We start from the raw sequence: 12,779 nt of genomic DNA, 5'->3' as shown, positions 1-12,779 counted from the left end.
ATGGAAGTTGGCAATCACACCACAGTCAAAGAGTTCATCCTTCTTGGATTTCCCATTGCTCCTCACTTGCAGATTCTCTTCTTTGCAATATTTCTCATAGCATATATCTTAGTTTTAGCAGAAAATGTAATCATCATTCTGGCTGTCTGGACAAACTATAACCTCCACTGCCCCATGTATTTCTTTCTAATTAACTTGTCCTTCCTGGAAATCTGGTATGTGACAGTCACACTTCCCAAGACAATGCTGAGCTTTGTATCAGAGGCAAAGGAAATCTCCTTCATGGGATGCATGACACAGCTGTACTTCTTCCTCAGCCTGGGAAACACTGAGTGCCTCCTCCTAGCAGTCATGGCATATGACCGCTATGTCGCCATCTGTAAGCCTTTCCATTACTCCACCATTATGAGACATATTGTCTGTGTCTACCTTACTATGGGATCCTGGTTGACTGGTTTCTTAATTTCTGGATGTAAAGTATTTTTTATCTCTCAGTTAACTTACTGTGGACCCAATATAATTAACCATTTCTTCTGTGATGTTTCGCCTCTCTTGAACTTAGCCTGCACAGATATGGAAAGAGCTGTTCTTATGGATTTTGTGGCTGCCTTATTTATTCTCCTGATGCCTCTCTCCATAGTAATGCTATCCTATGCCTATATTATCTTCACTGTTCTTCACATTTCATCTGTACAAGGTTGCCAAAAAGCCTTTTCCACCTGTGCCTCCCACCTTATAGTGGTTATTGTCTTCTATGCAACAAGCATTTTCATCTATGTGAGGCCCAAAACACTTGCAGTTCATGACTCACACAAAATTGTGTCTGCTTTCTATTCTATTGTTGTTCCTCTCTTCAACCCCATAATTTACAGCCTAAGGAACCAGGAAATCAAGGATGCTGTCAAAAAGGTTTTCTTCAACAAAACAGTTTCCTTGCAGAAGCATCAGCAGGTTTAATGAGAGATTGGAAAGATAAGAAAACCATATAAAAACATAGAATTTTATAATTAAATCAAGTTATGAAAATCTCTGGTTTGTACTTCAGAAGCTGAAGCAAGCTGGTCCAAAAAAAAATTTTTTTTTTTCTTTAAATTTTGGAATTGCAGGGAACTGAATGATACACAGTCATACGCATGGTCTTATGTCACTATGAACGTCCCCGTAGGTCCTTTTAAGGAGAAATAATAGTAACAGTCAAAGGTAAATGTGGTGTTAAGGTCAGGGGAAAACTCCTGCTTTTGCAGTTCATTCTCCTGTATAATCAATTCTTGTGATTTAACCTGTCATGCAGCTAAGTACCACACATCCATTCACTTACTCCCCTGTACTGGGACAGGGGAAAGAATAAGAAAATGTAAAAGTGTCAGAACTCATGGGTTGAAATAAGAACAGTTTAATAAGAAAAGAATAAAAAAAAAATAAAAATAAAAACAAACAAACAAACAAAAAACAATACAGAGAAAAGAGTAAACAAAACAAGTGCTGCACAACACAATTACTCGCCACCAACTAATTGATGCCCAGCCAATCCCCAAGTAATGGGAGCTCCTCACTGGCCACCTTCCCCAAGTTTTATTGTTCAGCATGATGTCATATTGTATGGAATACCACTTTGGCCAGTTTGGGTCTGCTGTGCTGGTTGTGTCCCCCACAGCTTCTGGTGCATCTCCAGTCCCCCAGCTCCTCTCTACCTGGCCAGGATGAGAAGCTGAAAATTCCTTGACTTGGTGTAAGCAATGTTCTACAACTAAAATATCGGTGTGTTATCAGCATTATTTTTCTGCTAAATCCAAAACACAGTACCATAACAGCTACAAGGAAGAAAATTAATCCTATCCCAGCCAAAACGAGGACAATATCTACCTCTTAGTCTATGTGCATCATGCTCACGTCCCACACTTTCCAATACATGCCAGTTAATCACCACCACACTTCTTGTCTTTTGACATATAAACACAGATATCATACCCTTAGTCTATAAGCCTTCCCACTAAAATGTCCATTGAGTTCATTTAGTTTATAATTTTGGGCTCCACCTGTCTTAATGGGGCATTTCTGAGGGCAAGAGAGATGGTGTATGGTGTTGGATAGTTGCATGATGAGGTCAGCTCTGATTCCATCTCCGCTTCACTTCGCTTGGTTCCACCAAAATCTTTTCTTCATTAGTTTGGATGATTCTTACTGTAATAACATTGACATGACATATAGCAACCATAGCAATGATGGCATCATATAGCAACTAACATCTTACAATTAAAATCATTGGCTATTCTTTGATAAAATCAAATCCCCTCAAGATACACATCAGACTTGCCAAACCCTATGCATTTTTCAACAAGTAGTCCCAGATCTTCAGCAAAAGTAATCCCACATATGTGTTTGCCTTTGCCTGAGGCAGCAATAACCCAGACTGTCTTCCCCAGCATGTTTTTTGTACGTGCTCTTCAGGGACTTTATCCCCTTTTAAAGCACATGCAGGTTTCAGTTGGGAGGACCATATCAATTAGCAAATAATTGAGTATTAACTAACCAAGTGGCTTTTGCTAAATCTGTATCTCCGTGCTTGAATGTTCCATCATACATTGCTCTCAGTTTTTAAAAGTCCACCATATTATTGTCTTCCCAGGGACTGGTGCATGACAGGGAATCTTATACACCTACTCAAAGCCATATTCTTTGTTTCAGGTGTCTATGAGGTTGTTTCAGAAATGAGTCCTGTTTTCCGATTCAGTTCTTTCTGGAGTGTCACCTTGCCATAAATCTTTCTTTTCAAGGCCCAGGACGGTGTTTCCGATAGTGGCATGAAGCACTGAGTGTGTTTCAAACCTTCTGGTGGTAGCTTGCACCATAAAGCCAAAAGGTAGTGGTCAATGGTTCTATGTCTCTGTGGAGACCAGTCACAAATGGTGTCCCTCAGGGGTTGGTCTTAGGACCAGTGCTCTTCAACATCTTTATCAATGACATAGATGACGGAATCAAGTGTACCCTTAGCAAGTTTGCAGATGACACCAAGCTGAGCAGTGCAGTCGATGCAATATAGGGAAGGGATGCCATCCAGAGGCATCACCTAATGCATCACCTAATGCAAGGTGTTGCACTTGGGCTGGGGCAATCCCAGGTATTTACATAGACTGGGCAAAGAATGTGAGAGTAGCCATGCAGAGAAGGACTTGGGGGTCCTGATGCGGCTCTAGGCAGCCTGCTCTAGTAGTTGGCAACCCTGCCCAGAGCAGGGGGGTTGAAACTAGGTGATCTTTAAGGTCCTTTTCAACCCAGGCCATTCTGTGATTCTATGATAAAAGAAGGGAGATTTAGATTAGATGTTAGGAGGAAATTCTTTACGCAGAGGGTAGTGAGGCATTGGAACAGGTTGCCCAGAGAGGTTGTGGATTCCCCGTCCCTGGAGGTGTTCAAGACCAGGCTGGATGAGGCCCTTGGGAACCTGATCTAGTGCGTAGCATCCCTGCCAAAGGCACACATTTAAGGTTAAAAAAAAAAAAAGAAAAAAAAAAGTTTTCTGCTGATGCACCTTCTCTCCTTTGCCTGTAAAGCTTTTCTAGGCAGCTAGCTCAGTTTGTAACAACTATATTGTAAATGTGTAATGTCAAGACACCCGAATGTAATCCTAAACTTCTTGTAGACAAAAATGGTAAGATTTATCACCCAAACGTAGATTCTACAGTACGTATATCTAATTCTGAGCCAGTAACTCTTTAGAACAGATGATGGCAGTATTAGCTATTTTTTATTAAATGTTTACTGAACACACTTTAAATGCATCTCTGCTTGTTTGATAACAAGTTTAAAATCTGAAATTACATCAACAACTGATTGAAAATTTCCTTTAAAAACTTAGCCACTGAAATTTTGTTTTTCAATAAATATATCTTATTTCTGAAAAATATGAGACACAACCCAACATAGGGGCTTCATGAGGTTTTCTTATTCTTTTTTTTTTTTTTTTTTTTTTTTTTTTTTCATAGAATCACAGAATATCCCAAGGTGGAAGGGACCCATAAGGATCATTAAGTCCAACTCCTGGCACCGCACAGGTGTGCCCAAAAGTTTAGACCATGTGACTAAGTGCACAGTCCAATCGCTTTTTAAATTCAGACAGGCTTGGTGCAGTGACTACGTCCCTGGGGAGCCTGTTCCAGTGTGCAACCACCCTCTCGGTGAAGAACCCCCTCCTGACGTCAAGCCTAAACTTCCCCTGCCTCAGCTTAACACCATTCCTGCAGGTCCTATCACTGGTGTTTACAGAGAATAGGTCACCTGCCTCTCCACTCCCCTTCGAGAGGAAGCTGTAGACCGCGATGATGTCCCCTCAGCCTCCTCTTCTCCAGGCAGAACAGGCACAGTGCCCTCAGCCGCTCCTCATACATCTTCCCCTCTAGGCCCTTCACCATCTTCATTGCCCTCCTCTGGACAATCTCCAACAGTTTAATGTCCTTCTTGTACTGTGGTGCCCAGAACTGCACACAGTACTCGAGGTGAGGCCGCACCAGCGCAAAGTAGAGCGGGACAATCACCTCCCTCGACCGACTAGCAATGCTGTGCTTGATGCACCCCAGGATACGGTTGGCCTTCATGGCTGCTGGGGCACACTGCTGGCTCATATTCAACTTGCTATCAACCACAACCCCCAGATCCCTCTCTGTGGGGCTGCCTTACAGTGTCTCATCGCCCAGTCTGCACATATAGCCAGGGTTGCCCCATCCCAGGTGTAGGAAAAATACATGAATGCAGCCCCCCTCTACCACAAATTATGCAGTCAAGTTTCCTGCATTTGGGGAAATTGCAGGAGTCAGCACACCCGGAGTGCAGGGGATGAGTCTTGCCCTGGGAAAACCACCTGCCTGATCATGGTGTCTCCCCTGCTAGATAAGTAGAGACACAACCCAACATATGGGCTTCATGAGGTCTTCTTATTCATTATTTTTATTATTATTATTATTATTTTTTCACAACAAAAGGAAGTAGAAAAGGTAAAAGAAAATTGTTAGATTGTTAATTGTTTTCTTTCTAGCTCTTGGTAGGTGTTTTTGTTTTTGTTGTTGTTGTTGTTTTTCCAGATTGATATATTCAAATTTGGGTTACAGAATCATGCTTGGGCAGTATCATTTTTCAGCTAACTTTCCTTCAAAAATATTATTATTTTTCATTAGTTTTACGTCATTTTTCAGTAAAGGATTATATATACCTTTGATGGAGTCTGGGAATATTTTACATTTAAGTTTCATGGTTCTTGAATCCAAAAACTTTTAAAGTTTTGGTTGCCTAAAAAATTGAACAAATTAAAACATAACATTGTTACTCGTTATTTTTTAAGCTGCTGCTAAAGCATAAAGGATTTGGATTTACTCTCCTTTTTCTCACTCTTATTCTTATCCTTATTCTTATTCTTATTCTTTTCTTGTTTATTTTTCATTTAATGAGGGAAAAAAAATCAGACATTGTAGATAAAGTGTTGATTAAATAAAAGATTTTTTGGCATAGAGAAACATAATTTCCCAACCCTATGAAATCTCTGGTCAGTAGCTATCCACTATTTCCTTGAGTTTTCTTGACAAGTCTGTGGTACCAGTTGAATATTTGTTTTCACTCTTTGCTTTTGCAAGGCCTTCCTTCCAATACAGAACCATATTCACACAGTGAAGAGAACAAAGAACTTCAGCTTTCTGATGGGTTGGTAATGAGCTTGGAAAATGAAGTATACAAATGAAGAAATGAAGTATCCAAATGGTTGGGCACACTGAGTTCCTCAAGACAAAGAGAGAAATGGCCAGGGGCTACAGTGCAGGACTTCTGGAATGAGACTGAATAGCAAGAGGAAGTGTAGAGCAAAAAGAGCCTGACTTCAGCTCTGAGTTGTGACATGGTGCCCTCACAGACACAGGGGACACAGGGAGAACTAGAGCACTGTCAGTCATCCAAGTAGAAATGTTACCCTCCCATTTTTATTTTATTTTATTTTATTTTATTTTATTTTTTTATTTTATTTTATTTTATTTCCAGATGTCTGTCCAGGCCACAAATCAGATCAGTTCATGATGATGTCATTGCAGCAGTTTCAGATGTTCTCCTGTCACACACTAATCCAAGGTTGTTCACATCCTGTTCACATTGTCCTGTTTGTCATGGCTCACCACTTCCAGCTACTGTATGCATATGTATTGCTTATACAAAGCAAGGCTATGATACAGCAACTCAGCTAGACAAATACATTGTAGTGAAGCATGCTGAAATTTAGGCCACATACTTAAGTGATCAAGGTGAGGTAATACTTAGCAAGTCACAATGCCAGGCAAAGTACTTGCAGCAGGTACCTGTTTCTTGTTGGGTAAATCCAGTTTCATGCCTGGCTCATAAAGGCTTTGGAAATGGGCTTGTTTCCAGCCCAAGAGACTCCGTCTGTAACAGCTGTCCCAGGGAAGCTGGGGACTGGGCAATTGCAGGCACAGAACACCACTACTCAGTGGCATACACTGTAGGTTCCATTTACCAAGTTGATGTCTATGGCAGTAGATGGCAACTTCTATTCACAAACACATAAATCTGGGCAGAGCTCTGACATGAGTCAAGGTCCGAGATCCCTCCTCAGGAGAGCGAGACACACACTGCAGCTGTTTGAGGTGACAAGACGTGGCTGGCAAGCAGCAATTTCAATACAGCAGTTCCACCTTCAGGACATGATGTTGAGATATGAGTCGCTTAGTGGGTAGTATTGATGATAGGATGTTTGGACTAGGTGATTTTGTAGGTCCTTTCCAATCTTGTGTTTCTATGATTCTATGACAGTCCTGTTGACAGTGCAGGCAGTTGGTGGGTGAATTTCTCCCCCGGGTTACTGCTTTCACTATGTACTGCTTTCTAACGTAGACATTCAACATGAGCTCCCAACTGTTTCACTGGTCACATCACCCCAAAGCCAAACTCAGAGTTTCTCCATCTCCAAAGCCGATTCGCTGTTGTTACCCAGGTTCCTTTCTTACCTCTCCATGCAACAGCCATAATTCCTGCCTCACTCACTGTTTAAATTAATAGATGGCCACACTCCCATTTCATCACATTCTTCCAATAGGCGTCACCTGTGTCACGCTACACCCCCGTTCCCCTCGCTTTGACCTGGGGAGCCGCACGTTCCCCAGCGCCTACCGGGCTCACGGCAGCCGTTTCTCCGTCGCCACCTTCCCACCACGGGACCCGTCACCCATGGCGGCCGCCTGCCGCCCTTGGCGTTCCCGCCTCAGCCCCTCCCGTCAGCGCCCGCAGCACGCGGGCCCTTTAAGGATCCCCCAGGGGGGTGGGGAACTGCACGCGCCGGGACACCAAGGGCGGGAGGGAGACCGACTGCGCTCGGCGGGCGGGAGCGGTTGCGCATGCGCAGCCGGCAGCAATGCGGGTGCTGGTGGGTGAGTGCGGGGCGCGGCTGCGCGGGGAGCTGTGAGGGGAGCTGTGAGGGGGGGGGGGCGGCGGCTGCTGCGGAGTGGGGTTCCCCGGGGAGCCGTAGGGCGCAGGGGGGGCTGCAGGAGCTCTGAGGGAGATGTGGTTTGGGAATTGGGGGGGGGAGGGGCTGGGCCTGGATTCACGGAATCACAGAATCGTTTAGGTTGGAAGAGATCTCCAAGATCACCCAGTCCGACTTCTGACCTAACACTAACAGTCCTCCACTAAACCATATCACTAAGCTCTACATTTAAATGTCTTTTAAAGACCTCCAGGAAATGGTGACTCCACCACTTCCCTGGGCAGCCCATTCCAATGCCTAACAACCGTGTCGGTAAATAAGTTTTTCCTACTACCCAACCTAAAACTCCCCTGGCTCAACTTTAGCCCATTCCCCCTCGTCCTGTCACCAGGCATGTGGGAGAACAGACCAACCCCCACCTCACTACAGCCTCCTTTAAGGTATCTGTAGAGAGCAATAAGGTCACCCCTGAGCCTCCTCTTCTCCAAGCTGAACAAGCCCAGCTCCCTCAGCCGCTCCTCATAAGACTTGCCCTCCAGACCCCTCACCAGCTTCAATGCCTTTTTGTGGACACGCTCGAGCACCTCAATGTCCTGTGTGATTCAGCATAATGTGGGTAGCCGTTGGGATCCAGGCACCCTGAGGGATAGGATGCAGTGCGTGGAGCCAGGGTATAGGGAGTGGTGGAGGCCTGCAGTGGGAGGGCTGGGGAGAGGGTGATCAGGGCCCAGTGGTGTACCCTAGGAGGATGGCCATGGTAACAGGAACTCCTGCGGTAGCTTTGCAAGCTGCTTCTGGTCTCTAATATCCTGTCTTTTTCACAGGTGGTGGGACTGGATTTGTGGGCAGAGCCCTGACCCATTTGCTTCAGAGCCATGGTCATGAGGTGACCCATGTCTCTCGACAAGGGGGCAAGAATCGCATCAGCTGGGTACGAAATAAGAGTGATTACAGAAGGGAGACCATGTCAAGGCTGAGGAACTAGCCTACCTGGCATGGCATGCAGGGAATTTGCAGTGGGGAAACTGTTTCCCACTGATGTACCCTGCATCTCCTAGGTGCTGTACTGGTTGTGGTCAGTTGGGGTGGGTACTGCTGCAGCTCCAAGGAGCAAAATGTTCTCCATTCATGCTTGTGCGACAGGCAGTGTTTTACAAAGGTCAGGAAGTAACTGGCTGGATGTCTTGGGAGCTCATCCTGCTTGGTTGTTGGGAAGGCTTGAGAAGAGGGAAGGCTGGGTGTGTGATGTCTCTGTTACCCCTGCCTAGGAAGAGTTGTCCCGCGTTGGACTGCCCCAGTGCGATGCAGTGGTGAACTTGGCTGGTGAGAATGTCCTCAACCCTTTCCGCAGGTAATGTAGTGTTGTAACTTAGTGTTCCATAGTGTTGTGGGGACAAGGTGAAGGCAAGACAGCCCAATGTTGTCAGAAAATGTGGAGTGGGTCTGGCAAGGGAGTAGGGTGTCCAGAAAGGACAACCTGGGTTCCCTGGCTGTTGACATCTGAGTCTTCAGGTATCCAAAACATTTCTGTAGGCCTGTCAAGTCCCCAGAGAATTTTAAAAGATGCATTTTCTTCTGGACTGACAGGTGGAGGCCAGGCAAAGTAGTTGCATATGTCCAAAAAGGCACCAGATGCCTATGCTTAGACAATACTTAATAATATGCTTAGATAAAGTCAGAACCAAAATGGACTGTGGAAGTTGTTCTTGTATTGCTGAGGGTGTTTTTGGAAATGCCTCTTCCAGGTGCTTGAGGAGAATTCACACAGCTTTGGTGCCCACATTTTCTAATGTGTTTGCCCTAAGGGCATCCAAAACCTATAGCCTGTTCTGGGAAATGGTGAGCCGTGTTCTCCCACAGTTATCGTATGTTTAGGTAGTAATATTCTATGTCCTCCTTCTACTCTGGGGTGGGGGGAATTTATGTGACATCTCCTGTGCTTGTGAGGTGACGGTGGGGGCTCCCCATGGGGCTATTGTTTCCTGGGATATCCTGGTGGGAAGTATGAGTGGCTCTCCTTTTTCCAGATGGGGAGATGCTTTCTGCAAGGAAGTTATCAGCAGCCGAGTTGAAACCACCAGGACCTTGGCCAAAGCCATTGCTGATGCTGACCAGCCACCCAATGCTTGGGTCGTCGTCACCGGCGTAGGTATTGGTTGGGCCCAGCGTGCCTCATGCTGATGAGGAGAGGTGTACCTCCAGACAGAAGCATGCTTCTGGGGAAAATATGTCTTGCCTTGAAAGGCCAGCTTTATTGTCATCAGCATCACTGCGACTAGGCAAGGCTTGGTCAGCTTTTTTTTGTACTGCAGTGGAACTTGGATTCTCATGCTTTCACTTGGTAGCATTAGGACAGGACTTAATGTTTTCCCTGTGAAAGCCTTAAGGCATCTGTAGAACCAAGTTGTCTAAGCTGAATCCCCCCATACATCTCCAGCTTTGCATTTCTGCTTCCTACAGGCTTTGAAGCTGCTGCGGGTTAGCATTTATGACAGACAGGAAGCTCCTTTCTATGCAGCCAGCTCAGTGCCTTGTTTGCTGGTGCATTTGATTCATGGCGTTGCCATCTCAGCTGGAATACTAGCACATGCTGTTGAACCTGCAGAGTGCATTTGTAGTTCAAAACCTAGTGCTGTTCATATGAGGATGTCCCTGGAGACAGGGATAAGGGTTGGGGAGAAGAGGGCCAGCTGATGTTGGGATTCAATCCCAACCCGCTTTTTGCTGTTATACCCACAGGCTATTACCGCCCTAGCCCCACAGCTGAGTATACTGAGGATAGCCCTGGAGGGAATTTTGACTTCTTCTCACGTCTGGTGAGCTCCTGGGAAGCTGCAGCTGTCATCCCTGATGGTCCAACTCGTGGTGTTCTGGTGAGATCTGGTAAGACAGGGCATCATGCATGACTGGAGTGGCTCTGCTTTGGAGCTGGGGCAGGAGGGGAAGGGGTGGGAGAAGTGCATCAGATTATGTATCTTGTCTTGTTGGGGTGCGGTCCCAGGTCCCGCCCTCTAAGGATTGTCTCCTGGCTGTAGGTCTGGGGCTGGAGAGGGTCCCTGTCTCACTCTGTTCTTTCCACAGGTGTAGTGCTGGGCCGAGGTGGTGGCGCAATCTCTCAGATGCTCTGGCCATTCTGGCTAGGACTGGGAGGCCCCATAGGGTCTGGGCACCAGCCATTCCCGTGGATCCACATTCAGGACCTGGCTGGGATCATATGTCATGCCCTGGAGAATGAGTGCCTGCAAGGGGTCTTTAATGGTGTCTCCCCATCTTCTCCTGCCACCTCCAACAGCACCTTCACTCAGGAGTTTGCTGCAGCCCTGGGACGCCCAGCCCTACTGCCAATGCCTGCCTGGGCCGTGCGAGCTGTCTTTGGGGTCGAGCGGGCTGTTATGTTGTTGGAGGGCCAGAAAGTGGTACCAAAGCGCACCCTGGAGAGCGGCTACCATTTCATCTTTCCTGACCTTTCTGCAGCTTTGAAGGACATTGTGGCTTGAGCATTCCTTGTTCAGGCTGTTTAGGGCCTTGTTTTTGTGGTTCCCTGGCTCATATACCTTTCCTTGGGTGAAAGAGGGTGTCTTTTCCTGTTCTGTCTTCTTTTGCTCATCGCCAGTTTAGGAGCTCTTAAAGGATTGTGACTGCTGAATCTGCCATCTCTTTTCCACAGCATTTATGTGAGCTGCTCACAGAGCACTTTGGGGGAAGGATGTCTCTGCCCCCTGCAAAAGAGGTATGGTAGCAGGGAAGATTTTCAGGTGTTGTAACTCTTCTCCATGTTACTGGAAGTCTCTCTTCCTTTTTTTCCCAATGTCTTTCACCACATGATCACAAGAGACTTAGTTACGCTCTTCTGTTTTCCTTGTCTCAATCTCATAGGAAATTGTAATTAATTAATTGTAAGCTTGTAATTAAGAAAGGGGGGGATCCATTTGAGGAGGTACAGAGAGTGATGGATATGGGTGACTTGGAGACCTTGCCTTCTCCTTTTTTTCTGGTAGATTCGTGCTAGAGCAAAGGTGTCAGAACCTCCAGCTGACTCGGCCTGAGCATTGTGCCCCTACAGGTGGATTTGCAGGATTCCATAGTACGTAAGGGTTTTCATTCATAAGTTTTTCTGCTTTATGACAAGTTACTACAAATCACTGCTAGCATGTATACGTGTGTTTAATAACACAAGTATATTTATCGAGCTATTATGAATTATTATCAGGAAAACAAGTGTGTGTATTTGTATGTGTTTATATATAAAAAGTCAATAGCAGTAGTCAGTAATAAAGCAGTAAGCATATATACTAATATTACAGGTTATTACAAACAATGCTAGTGAAATTGCAAGCATTCTCATTATTGATTACTTATAGGCACATACATATATTCAAAACATAACCAGTGCCACTAGCTAACAAATCAATCCCCAAAGTGGGGATCAAGCTGTCTTCAAAGTGGTCTAACTAGGAAAACCACCCTCAGAAAGGGGTTAGTAGAGAAAGCTGACCTTAGAAAAGTCAATTTTCAACTTGACAGTTTTATTTTGCCAAATGGTATGCAGAAGATAGTTAAATGAGCAGAAGGCTACAAAGATAATGAGGGGAGTGGAGTACCTCTCATACGAGGAGAGGCTGAGAGAGCTGGGCCTCTTTAGCTTGGAGAAGACTGAGCGTGGGTCTTATTTCAATGAGTACAAATACCTGAAGGGAGGGTGTCAAGAGCATGGGGTCAGACTCTTTTCAGTGGTGCCTAGCAACAGGACAAGAGACAACGGGCACAAGTTGAAACACAGAAATTTCCAGCTATTAAGGAACATTTTTTTACTGTGAGGGTGACAGACCACTAGAACAGGTTGCGCAGAGAGGTTGTGGACTCTCTTTCTTTGGATATATTCAAAACCTGCGTGGATGCCATCCCATGCAATGTGCTCTAGGTGATCCTGCTTGGCGGGGGGGCAGATGATCTCAAGATGTCCCTTCCAATCTCAGCCATTCTGTGATTCTGTACGGTGCGGTGCAGTGCCTTCTTGCATATTAGTGGAGACTTTGTGGATGGAGCTATATTTAGCATATTCTGCACCTACATTGTCTATGAAACATACACTCCAGTAAGAAAACCATGTTCTCTGAAATCCTGGTTTTTCAACAAAAGGAATTAATTTTTCTCAACAAGGAATTATTTGGCCAATTCTACTTGAGAGGCAATACAAGAGGTAAATTACAGGGCAAGTAAGCGCCAAGACAGAAAAAATGGCACAGTTTATTTCAACTCAAAGCAGAAATTGTGTTGGTTGAATCTCTCCCTAGAAATGCCTTTTGCA

The 12,779-nt window shown here is 45.3% G+C and overlaps 2 protein-coding genes across 2 annotated transcripts; both read left to right on the top strand.

The window, feature by feature from the left end:
* On the top strand, window positions 1–957 carry LOC311422745 (olfactory receptor 6A2-like; the record flags this gene model as incomplete). Its single annotated transcript, XM_084496097.1, has 1 exon — window positions 1–957. The coding sequence occupies one exon, from the start codon at window positions 1–3 to the stop codon at window positions 955–957; it is 957 nt and encodes a 318-aa protein (XP_084352223.1).
* A 6,358-nt stretch (window positions 958–7,315) lies between these two features.
* On the top strand, window positions 7,316–11,761 carry SDR39U1 (short chain dehydrogenase/reductase family 39U member 1). The gene is made up of 6 exons (XM_084496667.1): window positions 7,316–7,415; window positions 8,296–8,402; window positions 8,740–8,822; window positions 9,499–9,620; window positions 10,211–10,354; window positions 10,553–11,761. The coding sequence occupies exons 1-6, from the start codon at window positions 7,400–7,402 to the stop codon at window positions 10,966–10,968; spliced, it is 888 nt and encodes a 295-aa protein (XP_084352793.1). The 5' UTR covers window positions 7,316–7,399; the 3' UTR covers window positions 10,969–11,761.
* Window positions 11,762–12,779: the final 1,018 nt, after the last annotated feature.

Source organism: Aythya ferina (genome assembly GCF_964211825.1).
Source record: "Aythya ferina genome assembly, chromosome: 23".
Taxonomy (NCBI): domain Eukaryota; kingdom Metazoa; phylum Chordata; class Aves; order Anseriformes; family Anatidae; genus Aythya; species Aythya ferina.
Note: the sequence above shows the minus strand (reverse complement) of the source record. Positions and strands in the feature narration are given on the sequence as shown.

Bases quoted from the DNA above. Each gene is read 5' to 3' on its own strand.
- SDR39U1 (XM_084496667.1), top strand. The intron at 8,823-9,498 runs GTAATGTAGTGT...TCCTTTTTCCAG, and splicing joins GTCCTCAACCCTTTCCGCAG to ATGGGGAGATGCTTTCTGCA. The intron at 9,621-10,210 runs GTATTGGTTGGG...TTATACCCACAG, and splicing joins GGTCGTCGTCACCGGCGTAG to GCTATTACCGCCCTAGCCCC.